Source organism: Poecile atricapillus, chromosome 17, assembly GCF_030490865.1.
Source record: "Poecile atricapillus isolate bPoeAtr1 chromosome 17, bPoeAtr1.hap1, whole genome shotgun sequence".
In the NCBI taxonomy this organism is placed as follows: domain Eukaryota; kingdom Metazoa; phylum Chordata; class Aves; order Passeriformes; family Paridae; genus Poecile; species Poecile atricapillus.
The window spans coordinates 1,080,097-1,103,743 of record NC_081265.1 but is presented as its reverse complement, the minus strand read 5'-3'; the positions used below and the strand labels follow the sequence as shown (position 1 = coordinate 1,103,743).

At 56.4% G+C, this 23,647-nt stretch overlaps 1 protein-coding gene across 4 annotated transcripts in view; it reads left to right on the top strand.

Annotated features, from left to right (window-relative positions):
• Positions 1-2,378: 2,378 nt before the first annotated feature.
• Positions 2,379-23,647, top strand: part of SLC38A10 (solute carrier family 38 member 10) — a 30,600-nt gene continuing 9,331 nt past the window's right edge. For 3 of the 4 annotated variants that reach the window (XR_009279009.1, XM_058852035.1, XM_058852033.1), the window contains exons 1-11: positions 2,379-2,653; positions 3,491-3,608; positions 6,596-6,641; positions 7,705-7,798; positions 8,861-9,004; positions 9,902-10,026; positions 12,842-12,944; positions 13,606-13,788; positions 15,426-15,537; positions 15,716-15,822; positions 20,665-20,818. Coding sequence is in view for 3 of the 4 variants with exons in the window: in XM_058852035.1 (XP_058708018.1) it covers positions 2,549-2,653; positions 3,491-3,608; positions 6,596-6,641; positions 7,705-7,798; positions 8,861-9,004; positions 9,902-10,026; positions 12,842-12,944; positions 13,606-13,788; positions 15,426-15,537; positions 15,716-15,822; positions 20,665-20,818 (1,291 nt within the window). In the remaining variant the exon portion in view is untranslated. The remainder of the gene's footprint in view (positions 2,654-3,490; positions 3,609-6,595; positions 6,642-7,704; positions 7,799-8,860; positions 9,005-9,901; positions 10,027-12,841; positions 12,945-13,605; positions 13,789-15,425; positions 15,538-15,715; positions 15,823-20,664; positions 20,819-23,647) is intronic. The other variant, XM_058852034.1, reaches the window with a different exon arrangement.

Genomic DNA, 23,647 nt, shown 5'->3' with positions numbered 1-23,647 from the left:
TCTGTGCCTTGCCTACGCGTGCTTGGTTCTGGGGGGCGAAGGGGGCTTCCCGGGGCCTCCCACGGCCTTGGCTCTGCATCGCTCCTGCCCAGCCCCTGGGACAGCACCAGAGTCCCAAATGTTTGGGAACCCCCATCCAAAAATCCATCCCGTGATGAGTACCCACTGTGGGGCCCCACGGCTGACACTGGGGTGGCACGATGGCGGGGACATCACGGCCTCTCGCCTCCTCCAGCACAGGCTGTGCTGTCTGTCCCACTCTGCTTTAACCCCCTAGATGGGTTCGGCTCCTTGCCTCCATCCTCATCGTGCCCATAAATTCATTCCCGATCCCGTTCCCAGCCTGCCAGGCCCTCGCGGGACACGCAGCAGCTCCCAGCTCGTGCTGGAGATATGGACTGAACTTTGGTCCCTGAGCAATTAAGGTGCCTGAAACTGCACTTCATTAATGGTTGTTCTGCAATAAAACCCATCAAACTGCCCTTATTTGCAATATAAAACTGCAATTTGTTTTAATTTATGTTTTTCAATCCCTGCCGGGTGGTTCCTGGGATCTGCCAGGCATCTGTCACTGGAACCAGCTGTCGGGAGCTGGCTGGCCCTGGGCGCTGGGTGCTGGTCCCTGCTGAAGGGGGAACATGGGGTGGGGTGTGGGTGGGCTTGCCCCAGGTCTGGAGAGGGGGTTTCCATTCTTTCCCATTCCCCGTGGACCCTGCACTGTGTCCCCCAAGAAGGGAGGGCAGGGATGCAGCCATGGTTCCATGGAAGAGCATCCCCGTGCCCTGGCAGGTTCATGGGAACGGAGCTGCCACTGAGGCGAATTCCTGAACAGCAGTTCAGGGTGGGAACGAAGATGGAGCCGGCTGTTTTCCTGGGACAGCATCACCCGTGGGAGCTGGGAATCTGGCTCAGCTCAGCTCAGAGTGTGCCAGCACACGTGTGCACGTCCCTGCGGAGCAGCATCGGACACAGCAGCGGCCTCTGGACATCCCCAGCGATTTGTACTTCCATAAAGCAGCACAGGATCCCTGTGGGATCAGCCAGCCCTGAGCCCCCATTTCTAATTACAGTAATTGTGGCTCCGGCATCCTCCGGGGCTGGTTGTTCTCCGTGGCTCCAAATCCGGCGGGAGGAATCTGGGCCATGGGGCAGGGCTGGGAAGGGCTCTGAGCGACCTGGGATTCCCGGTGGATCCTGCCGTGGGAACGCTGCTCTGGTTCCCAAAGCCAGCAGGGTCCTTTGCCAGCCCCAGTGTCCCCCAAGCAGGGTCGGGGCTCCCTCGTGCTGCTGCCCGGCCCTTCAGGGTGGTTGTGGCTTTCCAGAGAATTCTCCTTGCTCTCGGCAGGTTTGTGATGGGAAACTGCCCTGGCTCCCGCTCGAGGCAGAATTTGGGATGCTCGGAGCTGCTGATGGTACCCGAGGAATGCAGAAAACCCCATTCCCTGGGGATGGGCACGGACGAGCCCGGGGCTGTGGCACAGGAGGGTGGCAGAGCTGGGGCAGCTCCCCTGGTGTCCCCATCCTGTGTCCTGGCTGGCTCTGCACATTTCCCAAGCTCCCAGCTCCCACTCGGACATGGAGACCCCACCAGAAGCATTTTTCTGACCATGGGTGACATTCCCGAGGGGATCCCTCATCCCACCCCGAGGACACACACGGACACAGCCACCGCTCCGGCACGGGAGCCAGGAAAACGCAGCTGGAGCTCCCGATCCCGGCCGGCACCTGGAGGGAATTAGAGCTCCTGTTCACCTCCCTGCAAACCTTTTGTAGAGCGAATTCCTGCGGTTTCCCATCGCAATTGCTGCAAATTATACGAGCGCCGCGTTCCGTTCCGACGGGAACGTGCCCTTGGCGTGTGCCACTCGGAGCTGCCGCCACGCCTGGCCTCGGGGGACCCTTCCCGAGCCCCCCCCGCATCTTTCCTCGTTTTTCCCTTATCCTGAGGGATGTGCGGGGCACGTCCGCGGCAGAGCTGGGGATGGCTCCGGTCGGGATGGGGAGCAGATGTGCGTGTACAGCTGGATGCGTGCCCAGATGTGCAGGCGGGACGGGATGCTGGGGGGGATGTGTTGCCCTCGAGGGGCCTTTCAGGGGTCCCCATCACGCCGGGGACCCCCGCCGGGGTGGGTGGTCGCGCATGTATATGCACACACATATGTAAAGGCACACGCACACCCTCCTCCGTGCCTTTCCACGCAAGAATGTGCACGGATGTGCGTCCTCGTGCATTCCCGCATCTCCCTGGCCGCGCTCCGCTCTCCGGGGGTGCCCCCGACCATGGGGACCCCCCTTTACCCCCCAGAACCAGCGAGTCCAGGCCGCCAAGGCGGCAGGAGCGTCCCCGCTCGGTGACATCACTTCCTTGGGCACCGGAAGCCGGAAGTGCCGCTGTGGCCGGTGCCGGGTCGGGGCGGGCCCGGTGGGGCCATGGCGGGCACGGCCGGCTGAGCGGGACCGGGAGCACCGGGCGCTCCGAGCCGGCCGTGGAGCTCGGGGAGCGGCCACAAACCGCGTCCCCCGCCGCGGGGATCCTCCGCCGCGGGCCATGGCGGCGGCGGCGGCGGCGGGTTCCAACTGGGGCCTGATCATGAACGTGGTGAACAGCATCGTGGGGGTGAGCGTGCTCACCGTGCCCTTCTGCTTCCGACAGGTGAGGGGCCGGGCGCTGTGTCCGGGCGGGGTCCTGCCCGTGTCCCCCGGGGGTGTCGGTCCGTGCCTCGGCAGCCCCAGGCCCCGGGAGCTGCTCCTTGCCCGGGGAAGGCGGACAGAGGCCGCCTCTGCCCCTCCGGCCCGAATCTGCGGGGTGGTTCCCTGGCTGGAAAGGAAAGTCAGCAAAGGGAACGCTTGAGACCCAGATGGGACACCTCGTGTTCCAAACACCGCGTTTTTCTCAGTCCAGCTCAAAACTTCTGCACCGAGCTCTGGGTGTTTCCCTGTCCCGGGGTCTCCAGCTGATCGGTTCTGCCTGTCTTGTAAGGAGAAGGGAAAAATTAAAGTATTTAGCCATATGATAGACGTGAGTTGGCTTGGAGGCTTTTCCGAGCCCGCTGTGCCCCCGCAGCTTTCCCTGGAGCTGTTCCAAGTCACCTGCTCGGAGCCCTGTGAGCAGCCGGGCAGGGGCTGGGTGAGGAGTTTGTGCCACCAGATGTTTGTTGATAAATAACTTTACAGCAGAGGTGGCACCTCGGGCTCTGTCTGTGCTCCCCTGAGCCCACTGGGAGCTGTGGATGGATGAGCCAGGGTGGGAATTCTGCTCCAGGAGCTGCTCCCAGTTCACTCCTCGGTGCTGGGACTGGTGCAGCTGGGAGCTGTGGGACGCAGGCGTGCGTTCCACGTGTCCTTGTGCCCTGGAGAGAGTGCTGTGGAGTGGGACAGAACTTCCTGGAAGAGGGAAAAGCGTGGCTGGAACATGGTGGGGAAAGCTGAGGGTGCTGACTGGGCTGACCCCCATCTCCTGCTGCTCTCTCCCCGCTCTGCTCCGTTGCAGTGTGGGATCCTCCTGGGAGCCGTGCTGCTCATCTTCTGCTCGTGGATGACTCACCAGTCCTGCATGTTCCTGGTGAAGTCGGCCAACCTCAGCAAGCGCAGGACCTACCCCGGCCTCGGTGAGATCCCAGCTCTGGGGCTGCTTCCCAGCCCTGCCGCTCTCCTGGCAGCTCCATCACCTCTCTGGTCACATTTCCTCGCTGGTGCTGTTGGAACAACAAATGTTTTCCTGCTGCAGTTCCCAGTTTCTCGTGTTCTGCCTCTCCCCTGGGCAGTGCTGGGGTTGGATCCTGCTCCCCACAGCCCTCTTAATGGGTGCTGAGTGGTTTTCACTCTGTGGGGCAGGGGAGGAGATGATCCAAACCCCAGCTCCCAGGAGCCATCTGGGATGAATTGTGGGTCTGGGATGAATTAATTGTGGGTCTGGGCACGAGTTCCGCACCCAGCGCTGCAAGGACAGCGGGTCCTGCCAGCCTGGCATGGAGCTGGGCTGCCTGGATCCGAGCTGGGAGCTCTTTTATGGCTCAGCAGAGAGGAAACAGAGCGAGGTTCCACAGGGCTGAGAAAATAAAAACATCTGGAAGATCCCTGGGTGGGTTTTGGCATAGCCTGGCCGCCCTCAGAGCTCAGCGCTGGCGCCGGGATTGGCCTCTGCTCGTGGCCTCTCTTGGGATTCTGACTGACTCGGGGAGCAGGAGGAGGTGTTTGGGTTCCAGTCCTTGCTGTTGGCATATGAAGCAGCAGAAAAAGTCGCCTTTTCCTTCTTCTGCCTTACTTTTCTGTGGGAGCAGGGAGCTGGTTGGTGCTGCCCCGGCACCAGGGCTCCCAGCAGCTGCTGACAGATGGGTTTGCTCCTCCCAGGAAGCACATCCCGGCTTCTGCCGACTTGTATCTGCTAGAAACGGGAAAGATGGAGAAGCTGCGTGGTCTGGGAGGTTGTTTTGGTGCCAGAGGGAAGGGGGAGCGCCCGGCCCAGCTGCCGCTGCTCCCTGCCCCTCACAAGAGCCTTTGTGTGCTGCTTCCCGGAGGACACAGAGTCCCCTCCACCTTGGAGCGTGTCCCGGGAAGAAGGGATCCTCTGCACGCCCCGGAGCCAAGGGGCTGGAAGACAGAGAGGGCCAGTAAAGCTTCCCAGCTTCCTCCTGGCAGGCAGGGGCTGGCAGCAGCGCCTGTGCCCGCTCCCGGTGCCCTGGGAGAGGTGCCACGGGCCGGGAGCGCTCCCACGCCGCATCCCAATGCTCCCAGCTCGGGCAGCTCCACACAGACCCCCTTTGTCCCCACAGGCTGGGCCCGGGGACATCTGCGGGCACTCCTGGGAGGCTTTGGCAGCGCTGAGCCGCCGGGGAAGGTTGTGCACATTCCCTGCAGACAGGCAGTGCCTTCCGGAGGAACACCGGGAGCGACGGCTCCGGCACAAAGGGTGTCCGGGCTGGGGCTGGCTCGTCACCACTGCGGGAAGGGGAAGGGCTGCAGGGAGATGTGTGGGTGAGGAGGGAAGTGGGAGGCAGTTCCCACGTGGATTTCAACCAGGGGATGAGTGAATCCCTCCCCTTCCAGCAGCACTCGGGATGTGCTGGGCAGCTCTGTCCCAGGAACCACTCTGGGTTTAAAAGGCTTCTCCAGGTCCTGAGCAAGTTTGGAGGCATTCCAAGATCCCATTCCAAGGATTTGACTGTACCATTTATTTTACAGTTGTCACCTCTTGGAGAAGATAAAGAATGCCATTTTTCCATTGTCCCCAGGCAGGGACACCTGCCCACAGTGTTTGTGGCTTGTTCTCATTGCACATCAATTCCAAACAGCCGGGGAGATGGGCTGGTCCCAGCATCACCCGGGGCTGTGTCTGTATCCAGAGGCTGGAATGTGCTCTGGAAGGATCAGCAGCGCCATTCCTCCGTTCCCCCCACCCCGAGTTCAGCCTGTCACTGCTCCATCTCCAGGAGGGATGTTTTCCTCTTGCTGGCTCCTTTTTCTCCTCCCAGACCCTTGGTCTGTGGGCCTGACCCCCCTCAGGGCTGCTGCCTTTTCCCTCATGGTTGTGAATTCCCAGCGGAGGCCGGAGCGGAGCGCTCCCCGTGCCCGGGCACAGTGCCTGGTGGCGGCTGTCCCGCTGCCCTGTCACCGATCCAGCAGCTATTTTGGGTGCTCCCCCACATCCCTGCTCCGGGCTGTGGGTCCCTGCCGTGCCTTTTGCTCATTCTGTGGGAGAACATCTCGTTTCCTGAATTTTTAGCTCGAGTAGAGTCCAAGGAAATCAAGAGTTGAAGCTAATATTTAAAATAGCAGAAGAAGCTTCCAGAAAGGACTCGAGTTTGTTTTCTGGCGGGCGCTGGGAATGTTGGGCTGTGCTTGAGGGAAGGCAGAGGGGACTCCAGGGTGGTGGGTTCATGCTGGACCTCACTGGCAGATCTGGGCGCTGTGGTCTGGGTTTGGCACCGGAGCTCCCCATTCCCGTTCTGCCCAGTAAGAGCTAAAAATAGAAGTCAAGTTTTCTTGGCATTGTCTTTTTAAGAGAAAACCCAATGATTTGAGGACTACTGAGCATTTTTTGCTCCAACCCAAGGATGGGAGGGGGGGGGAAAGCAAAGCCTTGGCAGCAGCCCTTTGGTGTGGGTTGGGAGCACTGGGTATTCTGGGAATGGGATTGAACATTCTGGGCACCAGCTCAGCTCTCCCAGCCAGCAATGTCGGGCGGCCCAGTTTGAGGGGGAAGATAAAAATAAAAAGGGGACTTGGATTGGAATTCTTCACCACTTTAACTTTTGCCACACACAATCTTGTACAGGAATATTTTCTCTCCCATTGCCTTTAATGGCTGCCATGTGTGGCTGCTGCTTCACACCACTTCTGGTTCTAAATAGAAAAAAAAGAACCTGCTTGCTGGCTTTCCCTCATCCCTGTTCCTGTCTTATGTGGTTTTCAGTTTCCAAAGGGAAAGGCTGAAAAAGAAAGTGGGAGGGTGAGGGAAACAACCCCAAAATACCAGTGGTGGGTTCCTGCTGCACTGCCCTGTGTCACTGTTAGTGTCTAATTGTGAACTGAGACCTTGCCCGGTTCTGGACCTTTCTTTGACTAACTTCTACTCTTTTTTCCCCTTTTATGCCAGCATTTCATGCCTATGGAAAAGCAGGAAAAATGTTGGTGGAAACAAGGTAAATCTGCTGCAGATTCAAAGTGTGAACAGTTTGGGTGTCTTTGGTGAAAACTTTTCTGAGCTCTCCTTCCTTCCCCTGCTGCCTCCTGGAATTCCACAGGAGGCTGAGCGAGATGCCCTGAGCACAGCTCACAGGTGTCACCTCCATCCCGCCCGTCCCAGAGCTCCTGGGGACGGGAGCGCTTCCCAGGAGCACAGAAGGTGGGGATGAGCTCCTCTCCTGCTCTGCTGTGAAATCCCAGCCGTGTCACTCGTGGCAGCTTTCCAGGGGTGACATCCCTGCTGTTGAGTTAGTGGGAGGGAGCGTTTGCTTCCTTGGATCCCGGGATCTGCTTTGCTCCTGCCCTCTGTGCTCCCTTCCCTGCGAGATGCCTTGAGGGGGAATCCTGCCTCCATCTCTGCTCCTCCCGTGACCCCAGTGTGGATGTCAGGTGTTGGCACAATCCTCACAGCCCTGCTTTTTCCAGCAGGGATTCTTTTCCAGGCATGTTGAGCCCAGGGCCGGCAGTGGTGCTGGCTCCTTCGCTCTTCCCAGCTGCAAACTTCTGCACAGCACTAAAAATACACAGAATATTCCTCAGATGTTGCTTGTCCATGCAAGCAGAGGCTGTAATTGCCACAGGGATGTTCTATAATTGGAACTGGGAAGGAAAGTGGTCCAGGAGTGGGAGGAGAAGCAGTTCATGGACAATCTTTTCATTAAAGTGTGGTCCATTGTGTGGAGAAACGATAGCTGGATATCGAGACTCTCATGGCAGGGTCCTGCTGTGGGTGTGGGGCTCTGAGAGCCTCGTGCTGATTCCTTTGAATTTTTCCAGGAGTTCAAGGAGTTCTTGTCATCTCCAAGATTAGTTTTCCTTGGGTTTTTTCCCCGTGGCTCCCAACAGGAGTTAAACCCCTGCGCGTGTCGTGGGCAGAGCTGCGTGTCCGAGTGTTTGGTGTGGATGGAGGTTCTCTGGTGGCTGTTTTATTGGGATGGAGTGCAGAAGGGGTGTCCTGCTCTTCCCAACGCTGAGGATGGGAGTGTGGCCCTCCTAACCCATCCCTGTTTGTGTTTGCAGCATGATTGGGCTGATGCTGGGCACTTGCATCGCTTTCTACGTCGTCATCGGCGATTTGGGCTCCAACTTCTTTGCCCAGATGCTTGGATTCCAGGTGAATAAATCACTCCTGCAGTGCTCCCAGACCTTGCACTGAGTTCCCTGGATCCAGCAGAGCTCCTGCCTTGGAGTGTGCTCAGCACCCCTGGGGTCCCAGGGGGGCTTTGTGGGGTCCCCTCACGGAGAGATCCTCGTGCACGGAGCCTGCAGCTCTGGGAAGTCTGGGAAGCTCTGACATATGGCAAACAATCAGCTGGGTAAAACTCCAATAAGGCATTTTCATCAAAGGAATTCTTTTTAACTCGGTCTCCTATTAATTCTGGAGCAGATTCCTGGGGGAGATAATGCTTCCTGCCTTAATTCCTCCCCCAGTGGGTAGTGACAGGCAGTTCCTCTGCCTGAGTTCTCCTCCCTGTAGTTCAGGAGGGATTTTTGTCCTGTCCCTGGCTGTTTTTGTGGCCAAAATCTCTGTGTTCCTGCCTCCTCAGCCGTGTGATGAGCCTGCTGCTGGCTCAGGATGCTCAGAGGCAGGAGGTGCTCCTCGGAGCCGGCACAAGGGCCATGCAGGGAAGCAAAAGGATTTTTGGTAGAGTGTTATCTGTGCTGCCTGATGCTCCTAAGCTCAGATTAAGGGACTGTGAAGTTAAAAAAGATGCGTTGAGGCTGCAGCCAAATTAGGTATTAAATATTTCCAAGCATTCCAGAGTGTTCTGCTATAATAAATACCAGTGTGAGGCTTTGATTAATTTTCTGGATTGGAGTTTTCAACACTTTCAATTTCTCGTCTCCCCAAGTAAATTTAGATTTTCTTTAATTGCATGAAAATACCTAAATAGCTTGTGCTGGATTAGCATTTAAACCCCCCAGCCACCCCCCAGGTTCTTCCAGCTCGGACCTGTCACACACTGCAGAGCAACAGTGGCACCCAGTGACTGTCTCAGCTCAGCACAGACACAGCCCACAGAGCACCGAGCTTGCAGCATCTTCAAACACCTCCAGACACAGGATTTCACTGTTTAAAGTTGCTTTTCACTCTGGGAAGATGAACCACGCCAGGGTTGGTGATGGGGTGGGTGTGCTGGGTGTCCTCCAGGTGTTTATGCCGGTCTCTCTGCAGGTGTCGGGCGCGTTTCGGATTGTCCTGCTCTTCGCTGTCTCCCTGTGCATTGTCCTTCCCCTGAGCCTCCAGAGGAACATGATGGCCTCCATTCAGTCCTTCAGTGCCATGGCTCTCATCTTCTACAGCGTGTTCATGTTCGTGGTGGGTACGGACACCGGGGATCCCTTTTTAATGACCGGTTTCACCTGACAGATGTTCCTGTGACTCCCTCGTGGAGCCCCAGCCCTCTCTCACCCAAATTTCAGGACTGGAAGGAAAGGGAAGTGTGGGAATTCTTTCCATGTAACTTTTTCTGTGCAGGGTCACACCTCAGAGCTGCCTGCTCAGGGAGGTGTGCAGCCTCCCGGGAGCTGTGCCTTTAAGAAACCACAACATTCCGAGAGTTGGCTGCACTGAAACGTCTCTGGGGATTAGAAACCCCATCCAAGGATATTATAAACAGACATTCAGACATATTTACCTTCTGCTTCCTGTGCAACCCAACTCCTGCCAGTTCTTGTGTCCATGGCAAGGGAGCTCCCTGGCCTCAGCTCCTCCCCTTTTCCATAAAGTTTTTCCTTCTCTTTGGTGAGCTGGTGTTGTTAAATGGCCCTGGAGGAGCAGGTGGGATCCTGTTTTAGGACCCTTGGTCTCTCTGCTGAACAGGATTCTCTAAGGCCAACGGTGCTTCCTGTTTGGATTTAAAAACACATTTTAAAAAACACATTTTAAAAAGTGCAAAAGAGTTTGCTTTGAGCAATAATTCTCACAGTTAATGTGAGGGTGGAAATTGTCCCACCCTGGTGTGTGCTGCGATGTCTGACGGCATCAAACGAGGGGGGGATGTCATCGATCCCTTGAAATACTCCCTGGGATCCTTGGTGGCCCTGGGAGCTGTGTGGGTGGGATGTGGAGCTGGGGATTGGGAAGGGGCTGTGCTGGCAGCTTGAACTGCTCCCAGCAGAGCTGTCACACGCTGCTTATCCCAGCCTGGCACTGCTGCTGCCCTGGAGCTGTCTGGGGCTGGCTCCTCACTGCTGCTCTGTGTCCTGGCTGCAGGTTGTGGTGTCCTCCTTCAACCACGGGCTCTTCAGCGGGCAGTGGCTGCAGCGAGTGAGTTACATGCGCTGGGAGGGCATTTTCCGCTGCATCCCCATCTTTGGAATGTCTTTTGCCTGTCAGTCGTAAGTACCTGCCATTCCCAGCCCTGGCACTTGTCCCTGCCCTGAGTTTGTGTGAGGGCACAGGGTCAGGAGGATCTGCAAGGGGTAGATACCATCTGCTTTGGTGGTTTGTTTTCATCAGAGTATTTTACAGCTCACTGAAGTTCAGCCTCTCATTCAGTCGTGACCCTTTTGTTAGCCAGACCCTTTTGTTATCCCATTTCACCTGGGAATTCTTGTAATGGAGCAACATGAGACCGCTGGAGCCAAACAGCTCCTGAGGAGCTTCTGGTGCAGCTGCAGGAGGGATGAAATTCCCCTGGTTCTTGAAGGGAAGGCTGGAGCACCAGGAAAGGCTGTGTGACCCCCACCCGAGCAGTGAATGCTGGGGGCTGCTCTGCTTCCACGAATTTCCTGGAGAACACTCCAAACATCACACAGCTGTTGACTTTGGAGGGTTGTTCCTGCATTTCCAGTTCCCTGGGTTTAGTGGCACATGGTAGGAGGTGAGAGCAGACCAGGCAATTTCCACCTTTCCAGTTCCCTGTTTTTGTGAGGGTTTCTGCTGCCAAGTGGAAGAAGGTGAGGCAGGCCAGGCTGTTCCCAGCAGCATTCCCTGCTGCACCAGGACAGCACGTGCCTGGCCAGAGCCGTGACAGCTCTAAGCAGTGTAAATCCAGCCCTGGACACGGGAAGGACTGGCCCCCTCTGGAAGGACCATCCTCCTCTGGAAGCCTGGCAGAGCTGGGCTTCCCCCGTGTAGTTCCAGCAAATGGGTCTCGTGCCAACAGTAAATGAATGTGACAGATAAAATTTGCTCAGACTGCTGTGTTTACACCCACTCCAAGATCCAAATCATCATTTCCCACTTACTGGCTCTCTTGGCAGCTCAGATCCTACCCCAGCACACTCCAGGCTTGCTGTTTAATGTCTCCATTACAACTGGCAAAGGGAATTGTGTTCTCTTGCAGCTTTACCTTGTTACAAATCCCTTTTATTTTTTTTTTTCCTTATGGAAGCCACACAGTACCCAGCACAATTTTCCTGGGAACTGGAAATGCAGGGAAATGGTTTGGTTTGGATTTGTGTGTACCTAAATGTGGGCTCCATGGCAGCACTTTTGTGGCAAACCCAATCTCAAGCAGTGTGTTTTTTCCAAACATCAGGAAAATACCCTGTCCCCAGCCCAGACAATATTTATATATTTTTTTTTATTTCTTTCCATCTCTCTATTCTCTCTCTTTCTCTCTCTACCTGCCTTCTATATATTTTATTCCTCTTTTTCTATGTAGTTTATCTCTATAGTCTCAGCTGGGTAGATTTAATTTTGCTAACCTCTGAATCACCTTTTTAACCATCCCACACACTGCAGAGCCTCCCTGTTTCCTTCTTTTTTCCTTCCCAAGCCTGAATGTTTGGCTGGACCCTTCCCTTGGAGGCTGAAGGCCGGAATGTAGCTGGAGGTGGCTGTTGAGAGGGCAGGGAGGGATCCGAAATGGAGAGATTCCCAGGGCAGCCAGTCTCCTCATTCCCAGGGAGGAATCCCAAATCCCAGGGCAGCCAGTCTCCTCATTCCCAGGGAGGAATCCCAAATCCCAGACAAGCCAGTCTCCTCATTCCCAGGGAGGAATCCCAAATCCCAGGGCAGCCAGTCTCCTCATTCCCAGGGGGGAATCCCAAATCCCAGGGCAGCCAGTCTCCTCATTCCCAGGGAGGAATCCCAAATCCCAGGGCAGTCAGTCTCCTCATTCCCAGGGGGGAATCCCAAATCCCAGGGCAGCCAGTCTCCTCATTCCCAGGGGGGAATCCCAAATCCCAGGGCAGCCAGTCTCCTCATTCCCAGGGGGGAATCCCAAATCTCAGACAAGCCAGTCTCCTCATTCCCAGGGGGGAATCCCAAATCTCAGACAAGCCAGTCTCCTCATTCCCAGGGGGGAATCCCAAATCCCAGACAAGCCAGTCTCCTCATTCCCAGGGGGGAATCCCAAATCCCAGGGCAGCCAGCTGTGCTCCCTGCCGGTAGCTCCAGCCCCGGTGTCCTGGAGCCTGAGATGCTCGGCCTCCCTTGGGATTAAGGGTTAAGGACCTTTCTGCTTGGCCTCAGCCTGACACAATTCCTGGGAATGGCTTGGTGCCCTCTGGAGCTGGGGACATCCCTTCCCATCTCCCTGCACGCTCCCCCCTCTTCTCCCGAGAGTTCCAGGATGCAGCCCCTAGAATTAAACTAACAAGAGGTTAATGAGTGCTAAAATATGCACCTGATGTCACAAAGGACATTCCCCACTCCTTCCAAGGCTGTAAATACCCCAAATCCCAGGGAATTGGCACTCCCGGCTTTCTGTGAAGCGAGCTGAAGTAGGACAGGCGCTGGGCTGGGGTTTGTTTGTTTAACTTTTCCTTCAGACAGTGGGATGCTCCAACCTTCTTCCCGCTTTTCCTCTGTAAACACTGTGTTGCTTTAATTATCAGCACGGAGAGCTCCAAGAACAATAATCTCCGGCGCTGGGGCTGGCCCCGAGCCACCCGCGGCCCCGGGAACAAACGGTCATTCATTTTGCAACCCTCTCTGAACCCGAATGTTTACATCACACGTTTCTCTCCACGTGGTGGGGTGGGGAGAGCAGGAATATTTTTGCAACACTTAAAAGTTATGAGTGTTCTGAAATCTCTTGGCATTAGCAGTATAAATTGTGGAATAGCAGCAGGTGTTTATGCTCCAGAGGGGGAAGGTGTCAGGGATTCGTTGCTGCTGGGCTGAAGTAGGGAATGGGCTGGGATTGGGGGTTTTCTCCCGTTTTTTTGCAGGTTTCCTTAAATATTTTTACCCTTTTTACAGTCAGGTCTTGCCTACTTACGACAGCTTGGATGAGCCGTCTGTCAAAATCATGAGCTCCATATTCGCTTCTTCCCTAAACGTGGTCACCACCTTTTACATCATGGTAGGAACTTCCCCTTCTCTTCCCTTGCCAGAAATCTGGAGGGGCCACAGGGATGAGGATTTATCTACAGCTGGGGCTGGTTTCTGCTTATCTGTATTTATTCTGACAGATAAGTCATCGTGCTGAAAGCAGAGTTGGGTGGGAGGTGATGAACCCAAGAGCACAGGGGGCATTGGGAGAATCCAAGATTTCAGAGTAGCACGTTTCCTTGGATGGAGACAGAGTGGAAGCCCAGCTCTTCCTGGGCCCAATCTGGAGCTGGAGCTGCTACCCAGAGTTTGGGAGAGCTTTTTCCAGCCTGTTGTGAGGGAAGTTATGCCTCATAAGGCAGCAGTTAATAAAACTGGGTTAATAATTCCTGAGGAGAGCCACGGCCCATGAGCCAGGCTGCTGCAGGGAATGGTGACAGCCCCTCTGTTGGAGAGGGACAATCCATGGGCCTGGCAGCAAGCAAAGTGTGTCCTCTAGGAAAACCCCTGCATTTGATGAGAAACTTCCTTTTAGGCAGATCCCACTCTTGATTAATGACCTGTCCCAGGTTTTGGGGTGCTGGGGCTGCTGGCAGGTTGCAGTGGAAGTGACCTCACTTGGCTGCTGCGATGGGAGCTCACTGTCCTGCCCCGCTGTGAGGAGCAGGTGTGAACCCCGCTCCCCTCCCCAGGTGGGCTTCTTTGGCTACGTGAGTTACACCGAGGCCATTGCTGGGAACGTCCTGATGAACTTCCCTTCCAACGTGGTGACGGAGATGATCCGGGTGGGATTCATGATGTCGGTGGCGGTGGGGTTCCCCATGATGATCCTGCCCTGCAGACAGGCGCTGAACACCCTGCTCTTTGAGCAGCAGGTAAGATCCCAGGGCTGCCTCGGTGTGAAACTTGATTTTTGAAGGGTTTTTGTGGCTCTTTATTGGGCCCCAAACCTGCCTTGGCTCCGTGAGACTCTGGTGATAATGGCATGTGGCAGGTACTTGCTGTCCAGAGGGACAAAGCCTCACCTCCCATGAAAACCTCAGTGCCCAGGGTGTGGTGACAGTGCAGCAGAGGCCTGTGGCCATCTCTAGATCCTGCTCTGCTCAGTGGTCAATCCCTGGCACTTGGAGGTTCGTGTCCTCTCTGCAGAGGAATTCCATGGGCCAAAGGGCTGGAGTTCCCAGTGGAAAGCCCATGTCCTGTGCCTGCTGCTCCCTGCTCTGCTGGGGATTCCAGCTCTGGCACAGACACATGACACAGCTCAGAGCCAGGGTGGTTCTTTCCCTCAGAAAGAGGGAGAAATGAGCTTTTGGAAGCAGCGGAGCCTCCTCATTTCCTGCTGCTCCAGCTGCTGTCCTTTGGCTGGCCAACTCATTGAGCTCCTGTTCCCGGCCTCGGAGCCCAGCCCAGCCCCGTTTCTTCTTGCTTCCTTGTGTGCCTGCTCATTCCTGCTGCATTATTCTCAGCCAGCACCTTTGTCAGCAGCCCTGGAGCAGCCCTTTCCCCTGCGGGTTCGGATGTCCCCTTCCTCCAGCGCCTCCCGGGCTGCGGTGCGGGCCCGGTGCGGGGGCGGGCAGTGGGATATGGGATACAGCCCTCTCCCACACGTTCCACCTTTCCCAGGGCCAGCTCCTCAGCCAGCCTTTGTGACTGAAGCTGGTCTGTCTGCTGGAGACTGTGAGTCCCTTGTGGCAGTGGCGCGTTCTCCTCTGTGCATTGTGCGCACGGAGCGCGCCGATGGGATTCAGCAAATAACAGTGAGAGATTGTGGGAATGTTCTGAGGCCTTTGTGTATCCGCATAAATAGAAACCTCTTAGGCAGGAAATAAAACTTGAGCAATTTATAGCTCTAAATCCTGCCACTTCTGCCTGTGAGAAGCCCCCGGCTCTTTTCTCACGTTGGGAGGGCCTGAGGATGGGGGCAGACGGTCGGTGAGAGCCAGCGGGTGCAGGGGAGGAAGCGCTGGAAACACTTGGGAACACTTTGGATCTCGCCTGGGCTCAGGCTCGTGGCTGGCTGGGCTCTGAAGGTGTCGCTTTGCCTTCCTCTCCCATCTGTGCAGCAGCAGAGCTGGGATCCGCCGGGTCTGCAGGGCACGCTGGGGCCTCTGCCTTCCACACCTCCCACTCGGGAGGTGGGATGGGATGGGAAGCAGAGGGCCTTTGGAATTCCTCCAGCAGCTGCCCAGCAGCACCCATCCTCCCCTGCCTTCTCCCTGGGGTGTCTCCCAGTCAGAGGAGCTGCTCCTGTGGCAGCAGGAATGGCCCTGCTCCCAGAGCTGCTGGGGAACACCTCTCCCTAGCACAGCCAGAGCTCTTCCCCTGTGCCTTCTCCCTCCTCCTGCACCCCCGAGCTCCTTCCTCCTGCCCTTGGCCTTGGGCTGCTCTCCGAGTCCCTGCACGGGGACTGGAGCATTGCTGAGGGGGTTGCTGGGGGGCTGAGGGATTTGCTGAGGGTCTGGGGACTGTGATACCAGAGCTAAGCTCTCCCCCTCCACCCTTGCCCTCCCAGCAGAAGGACGGCACCTTCGCTGCTGGGGGCTACATGCCCCCGCTCCGGTTCAAAGCCCTGACGCTGGCTGTTGTGTTTGGAACCATGGTCGGAGGCATCATGATCCCGAATGGTGAGTGGGGAGCTGGGAACAAGGGCTGGCTGCTTTCTCTGGTCTCTGTAATTTGTTTTCCTGGCTGGGGCGACCAGACTCACACCCCATCCTGCCCGGGGGCTCTGGCAGCTGTCCCGTGCTGCTGCTCTGGCACTCCTGGAAAAGACCTTTGCTGACTTTTCCTCTTCTTCCCCAGTGGAAACAGTCCTGGGCCTGACAGGTGCGACCATGGGAAGCCTCATTTGTTTCATCTGCCCAGCTCTTATTTACAAGAAGATCCACAAGAATGCGCTTTGTTCACAGGTCAGTGCTGATGCTGCTTGACATCCCCCTAAGCCCTCTGCAGAGCCTGGGAACGTGCTTCATTTGGCTGCAGCACAGAAACTGCTCAGCACCTCCTCCAGCCTCCCCCTCCAGTCTGCCCAGTACAGGTGGAGCTGTTCTGGGTGGGTGTCCACCACTTAGGGATGCACAGACAGTGGCAGAGCTGCTGGCCCAAGCTAGAAGACCAGCTCTTTTTGTCCCTCCAGCAGCAAGTGAAACAGTCATTTTGTGCATAAAATGCTGTTTCCAGTCCTCCTCCTGGTGGGATTCAGGTTTTGGATCCTCAGAAGAGGAAATCCAGGCAGCCTGTAAAACCTTAAAGCCTCACATCCCGACCTGCCCGGGCTGGGTAAAACAAACAGGGCTCCACGATGCGGTTTGTGCTGCCGACCCTCAGCTTTCTGCTCTCAACCAAAATAATAGTAAAAAGGAACACACACATAGAGGTGTTGCTTCAGGAATTGATTTTCTGAGGGATTGGGGTCGTTCAGAGGCTGTTAGAAGTTTAACTTTTCCTTTTGCTCCAGTTTGAATTGGCCTCCTCAGGGACCGAAACAAAGTGGCTCTTTGCTGGGCTTGATCTCTCTGCTCCTGCAAATACCGTGGGCTGAAATTAACAGGTTTTGGGGTTTTTTTTCCTGACAATAATTTAACCCACTGCCTTTTTCACAGGCCTCTGTCCCAACATTCCCAGTCAGGACAGTGCTGGGTTGGGAGGAAGGTTTTGGGAACAGTGTGGAGTCAGCAGGGGAGAGCAGCACGTTTTTGTGGGGCCCACAGAACTGGTGGCTTGTTCTGTGCTTAATGACTTGTGGCTTTGCAAACCTACGTGAATTTTTTAAGCAGGGTGTGTTTTTTTTCTTCCCTGTGCTTTCCCTGACACAAGGAAATAGTCCAACTTTCCAGCTTTCACTCTGAATTCTGACACTTAGCTCCGAACTTCTTTGAGTGAAACCCCGAGCAGGAGTCTGAATGCCAGCCTGGGTTTTTCAGGGAAACAAAGAGCACTTTCAAGAATTGCTCTCTATTCCGGCTGAGCCAGAGTGTTTCCCTGCAGTGCCTCGAGGCTGCACTCAGGACAGGCTGAGCTCTCAGCCCGGCTGCTCGGGGTGGGACACTGGGGCCCTCACAATGCCTGACCCCAAACCCGGTCACGCGGCTGAGGGAGATGTTTGTCCTGCAGAAATCCCCACAAAGGAGGAAGGGCTTATCTAAAGCATCAGGCCCCGGGTTACCTCTCCAGGGGCTGGCAGCAAGCTGTCCAGCCTTCCCTGAGTGATCCATTGCCTGTCAGGTTTGCATTCCTGCTCGGAGCGAGGACACACCTGCCCGCCCTGCTCAGCACCTCCCCGCCTCCACAGCCCAACTCGGAGCCCACCCTCTCCTCCTCCCTCCAGGTCTTTGCAAAGGCTCATTTATTCTTTCCCTGGAGCTCTGTCTTTGGTCTCCTCCTTCATTCCTGCTCTCCTTTGATCAGGTGCTCCACTCCATCAAAGTCAGCTCCTGAGGAAGGTGGCGGGCGGGGGGAGAGGAGCCAGCCCTGGGCTCAGCTGTCCTTCTCCTCCTGTCCCTGTCCAAACAGCCTGCATGGACGTTCTCCCTCCTTCCCTGCATCAGAGCAGCAAACCTCAGTGCCAGCTTTTACACTTCTCTGGGTTATCTTGGCTCTTGTGCTGCTGAGAACTGGCTGCTTTTATCTGGCACCCAGCAGCGTCCAGTGTCGGGCAGGTGGTGACATGGGGGGCCAGGTTTTTACAGGAGATGGTGCAAACTGAGGCTACCAAACAGGGATTTTGCACTAAAAGTAGTGAAGAGGATTTCAGGTGGGGGAGGAAAATGGGCAGATGTTTGCTGGCCAGCAAAGGGCTTCTTCTGAGGAGCTGGGAAGGATTGGAGCTGCTGCTCAGCCAGGCTGGGCTGGGAGTGCCCCGGTTGGAAGGGTTAGGTTGGAAAGGCAGATCCCAGAGCAGTTAAAAAGCCTGGAGTCAGGCACACAGTGCTGTGAGTGAAGCAGGGAGAGTGTTCCCTTTCTTGTGGTTAAGCATCTGTTCCTGTAAAGGTCTGCGTCCCGCTGCTCCCCGGGAGCCCCGGCTTTGGCAGGGCTGCCGCAGGGCGTGTGGGGGTCTGTGAACAGAGTGTGTAACTGCCAACAGGAAGGTGTTGCCTTCCCAGTGTTGACACAAGCTTGTCCGAGAGGCCCCTCCTAGGGAGGCCGGAGTTGCTGTTGTCCCAGTTGGGGAAGAGGAGCTGCCCGAGGTCAGGAAGTGACCCCTCGGCTCGCTCCTGTGCGGGTGGAAAAGAGATTCCCTCTGCCTTTCCCTGGCAGCGCAGGGGCCAGCACACCTTCCCCAGCAGCACATCAGGGGTGGGGTACAGCCCCCCAAACACAGCATCTCTGAGGGGGGAGCTGACAGCGACCAGGGCTCCGCATTCCTTCGCCATGACTCCGTCCCTCGGAACGCTCGGTGTCCAGGACGGGGATGGCGTCACGCCACACAAACGCGGTGTGTTTGCTCCCCGTGGCTGCAGGAGGAGGGCTGAGCTGATGGCTCTGCTGTGCAGAGTTGGAGTCATCATCTTCTGGGAGGAAGGAGGGCCGAGGGAGCGCGACCTGCCGAGGAAACGGCCGCGTAAATTTCCTGTCCTGAGTTCCTGGCTGTGCTCGGAGCGTGGCTCCCGGGAGATGGGCCCTGCCATGCTGAGCTGCCCCGGGGCTGTCCACGGCCTCTCACCCTGTCCATGCTGAGAGGAGCTTCTGCAGAAAGGTCTCCCTGGGATCTCTGGGTCTGGGGGAGATCATTCCCGTGGGACCAGACCTTGGCTCAGCAGTGCCTTGCAGTGCTGAGCTCCCCTCGCTCCAGGATCTTTGGATGCTGTGGGGATCGGTGGCTCCTCTGCCTGGGTTGGTTCCTTGAGCACCCGGGTCCTTGCAGCCCTCACTCCCGTTCCTTCGATTGCCTTGGTGGTCCCCTGAGTGCAAACCGCCTGCTTTTCCATGTCATGAGCATCTCCATGGAATTAAGCCAAATCATGGCCCTCTTTATTCAGGTCTTCAGCTGGGGAGGGGGTAGGTGAGGAGGGGGGAGCTGGGTGAGGGCAGCTCAGGGACAGCCCAGCCTGTCCCCGACTGCCACGTGTGCCCGTACCCGCTGCTCCGGGAGCTCGCAGCTGAACTCCAAATGTGCAACAATCAAAGGGGTTTCAGCCCGAGCCATTTGAGCCCCTGGTTCCCCACTAAGATAAGAAACAACAAAAATCCTTTTAAAGCATTTCATGTTTTCAGCCGTTTCCTACAGTTCCCTCCTCTCCCACGTTGCTCCTGGTTCCTGTGGCACCAGAATAGATCCTCTTTGTGGAAACGCTCTTCCTCTCCGCTGTTGTTTCTGGAAGGTGCCAGAACAGCCTCCCAGGCACAAAATGCATTTGTGCCGGGGCTGTGGATTGTGGGAGGGGAGGAAGTGGAGCAGCTCGAGCCCAGGGCAGCGGTGCAGGACCTGCTGACTCGGCGTTTGCCCGGGGGGTGGATGGCAGGATATCTGCTCTTTGTGCACCCCGGGCAAGGCAGGCAGCACATTCTGCTCCTGTTTCCTCTGCAGCAGCTCTAAGGTCTGGCCTCTGCTCCTTGGCCATGCTGCCCCTGATCCAGAGCTGCTCCACGTCCCGCCAGCCTTTTCCTTCCGAAGGCGTCGGGCTGTCTGCGGGGTGTGCTGGGAACGGGCCCTCCGGGGTCTCCTGGGCCCGGCTCTGACCACTCTGCTCCCATTTCTGGGTGACCTCCCTCAGCACGAGGCGGGTGAGGAAAGCATCGGCCCCTCCTCCCCCTCTGGAAGTGCCAATGTTTTAATTCCTCCTTCCAATTTCACCTCTCCCCTTGATTTGCAGTTTCCTGGCAGCTTCCAGTGGTAGAAGTGCTCCCTGTGGCCGTTCCTGCTTTTCCCCACACTGAGAAGCATCTTTCTGTTGTGCTTTTTGTGAACTGGGGTGTAAATCTGCACACTGAGGATTGGGAGTCATGGAATCGTGGAATGGTTTGGGCTGGGAGGGACCTTAAAGCTCATCCAGTTCCACCTCCTGCCATGGGCGAGGACATCTTCCACTAGACCAGGTTGTCCAAGTGCCATCAAACACTTCCTATGACTCATGTGGAATTAGATCCTTTTAGATCAATTTGTCATCACATAACAAGCTGTAAAAATTCTTCTGTTGCTCATCACTTTCTCCTTTTTGAGGTAGAGAAATTCCAGGAGCCCTTCCCTTCACGGGATCCAGATTCCATCCTTCTATTTTTATCCTGTTTGATCTCAGCTTTCTGGGAATCAGGGAGTCATTTCTCAGCAGCTTCTTGAGCCCTGGGACCAGGACCTGTGTGTGGACATGTTACCCTTGCTTTCAAAAGCCAGGGTTTTTTCAGCAGCTCCCTGGAATGGTTGGGGGCTGTAACCAGGCCAGGCTCCTCTGTGCTCAGGCAGACCCAAATTCATGGAATTCTCATGCTGGGAATACCAAGGAATGTGTCTTTGCAGCAGGACTTGTGTCTGCCACATGCATTTTCCTACCCCTGTGTCCTCTCCAACTCACTCCACTCACTTTTGAGCCCTTCCAAAGCCTTTCCAACAGCTTCCAGCCTCTGAAATTCCCATTCCCATGGCACTGCACCCAAATATGAACCTCAGCCAGGAGCAACTGGCTTTCCTGACATTTCTCTGACATTTCTCTCCCTAACACGTGTCTCTGTGCTGAGCTTGGAATGCTGTGGAGGCACCGTGGGGAGCAGTCCCGTTGGATTTCCTGTGCTCACTGTCCCTCTGGCACTTTGTGCAGATTATCCTGTGGATTGGGCTGGGAATGCTGGTGATCAGCACCTACACCACCCTGTCTGCCACCGAGGACACCCCTGTGAGGACAGAAGCAGTGGGCTTGGAGCACCTGGGCAGAGAGGAGAACAGAATTGACCAGGATTCGGTCAAGCTTCCAGGTATGTGCTTGCTGGAGTTGGGTTTCCCAGCCCTGTTCTCAGCTTCACCTCTTAAAAAGAAGGAGAAGGTTTGGTTTTTTTTTCAAGTGTGGCAGAAGCAGGGTAATTTCCAGGCAGCTCTGTGCCTCTTCCCAGCTTCCTGGGGCCTTTTCCCAAGGAAAGCTGAACTTTTGTCTGCTGGAAAAGCCGCTGTGACTGCCAATGGTACTTTGTGGGAGTTGTTCTTTTGGGAAGGGAAAGGTGTGGTGCAGGCCTGGGATCCCCTGGAGGGACAGAGGAGGGATCCTTATTTGGGATGAGTACAGTGCCCTCCTGGCCCTGTTCTCCCCCTCTGCCAGCCCAAGGACCAGCTATCCATCACCCTCGAAGGTAAGGAAATTTATGGGAGCTGCCTCTTTTTTTGGTGCCGAGGGTATAAATTTGGACTCTGCTTTCGCTCTGACAAAGCCTGTGATTATGCCTCAGCTTTGTTTACTGGTTCTTGTTATTTATTATTTGTTTGCTGATGGAATTACGGCCGCTCCTCCCTTTCCCAGCTGCTCCGGAGCAAGGCCGTGGCGCGCAGGTGCCGCCTGACCCCGCGCTGCCCCTCGGCCCTGCCGCGTCCTGTTCCTTCGCTTCAGTTTTGTTTCCTTCTGCTCCTGCGGGGTTATTTTTTTTCTTTTTTTTTTTTTTTTTGTTCTTTGGAGGCCTTGAAATATCCTCATGGAGATTGAGAGCGGAAGGGAGAAAGGGGCTGGCTCTTCTGGAGATTATCCTCCCTCCTGGTTCTTGGCTGGGTTCCTGCCCGGCAGCTTGGAGCGTCTCCCACACCGGTGCTGCTGCCGATAACATTCACTCTGGGGTTGCTCCGTGGTGGAGTTTACTTGTGGTTTTTACTCGTGGCTTACTCAAGGCTGCGTGTGCCTTCCCAGGCACGCGGATGCCGGTGAACTCCCAGCAAAAGACGCTCCCAGTCCCTTAATGGAGCCCTCAGCAGGGCCTGGAGGAGGGATGCGATTGAATTCTTCCGTCTTGGTTAATTTTGGAGCAGTAATGGCCAAAGAACAGCTGCTCCTTTCAGGAGGAATCGCTAATGACACGTGTTCTGACTGGGAAAATAAAAAATCCCATAAAACACGGGGTCCGCTGGAGTTTGCTGAATCTTCTCCCGTTCTCGGCGTGAGCGGGATGCCAGGCTCTGATCATCCGAGCCAGCAGCAGCTCTGAGTGCTGCTGGATTAAATAATCCCACCCGGGAGGAAGGCGGGTTTAGTGCTCCCGGGTCATAAAGTTCCCAGGGAGGAGCCGTGCAGTTCCGAGGGAAAGCTCAGCTGTCCCTGAGGTCCCTTTGCCAGCGGGGGCTCCGTCCCCGGGGAGGAGGAAAGGGGGGAGATGGAGCCGAGCAGAGAAGGGGGACCAGGACCTGCAGGGTGGACGTGGGGCTGCCCCGCGAGAGCTGCCGCTGCCATTCCTTGGATCCGTGCCTCCCTGTGCCTCTGCAGGATGTCGGCTTGACTAGCAATGAGAGGCGTTAAATGGTGCCCTTCATCCCCCGCCGCGGCTCCCCCTCGTCCTCACCCGCCTTGTTTTGCAGAGCAGGAGCTGCCGCCTGGAACGCGGCGCAGCAGCTGCATCCTGTCCTTCCAGGGGCGCAGGATGCGGGCTGGGCCGCCCCCGGCACCTGGGTGCCCTCCGGATGGGCTGAATTCCGCACTCGGGGCTGCAGCAGGATCCCACGGCTCCTCCCTGGGCACCGCTGCTGGGTGCTCAGCCCCTTCCCTGCCTGGCACAGGGTTCCCTGGCTGCGGGGTGCTGCTCCAGGCTCCTTTCCTGGCTGCAGGGTGATGCTCCCAGCCCTTTTCCTGGCTTCTTCCAGACTCTTTCTTCCAGGCACAAGGTGCATCAGTGCCTCTGGGTGAGAGGATGCTCAGCCCCCTCCCTGGGCACAGGCTTGCTCCGTGCCCTTTCCCGTGCTGCCCCATCCAAGGCAAACCGCAGGGCCTTTCCCCAGCGCTGCCTTCCCCGTCTGCCTCCTGCCTGTCAGCGTGTGAGAGGAGTTTTATTGGCCTCTTTGATGTTGTGGAGCCCAGAACTGGAGAGACTTTCATTAAAGCCCTGCCCCGTGGGCCCGGGGATTATGAATATTAGAACATTGGCCTTTTATGTGAACACGTATTGACCAGCGGCCTCGGAATCGTGTTTTTCCTAACGACACCCAAGTGCCCATTACAGCCCCAGCCTGTGGTGCTGGAGGTTTTACTGTCAGCAGCTCTTCGGGAAAGGGATAAAACCCCTTCCAGCCCCGTCCTGCCGCTCCGCGCCGCGGCTGCGCCTCTGTTAAAAGGTTGCTAAGCTGCCTCTGAAAGCTCAGGAAGGCAATTATCCATTTAAAAAAAAAAGAAAGAAAAAAAAAAAAGCTAATTAGGCAATTTCTCTCCGTATTTAAAGCACCCTCGAGGGTCTCGGGGGGGATTAAGATTTTGTAATATTTTTCAGCTCCTTACTTGATCGTTGCTGCTTCATCTTCTCCCTGGCGTTGTGCAATGTTGGGTAACAAAGCCCTGATTCAGGCTCCTTGTGCAAGGGCCCTTTTCCCGGTGTGCCGGGCACCGAGCTCCGGCCATCCCGGTGTCCTGGGGCCTGGGGTGGGCTGTGTTACGTGGACTGGGGCAAAATCTGGGGCTGCGTTTGGCGCGCGGCATCCCCGCATCCTCCTCCGTGCCTGCATCCGTGTGCTTTGCCCCCCAGGAGCAGCCTGCCCGAGCCAGGCTGGGTCCCTGCCGGCGTTCCCAGCCGGAGCAGCCCCGGAGATGTGTGGAACGTGGCTCCTGCATCCTGCTTAGCTGC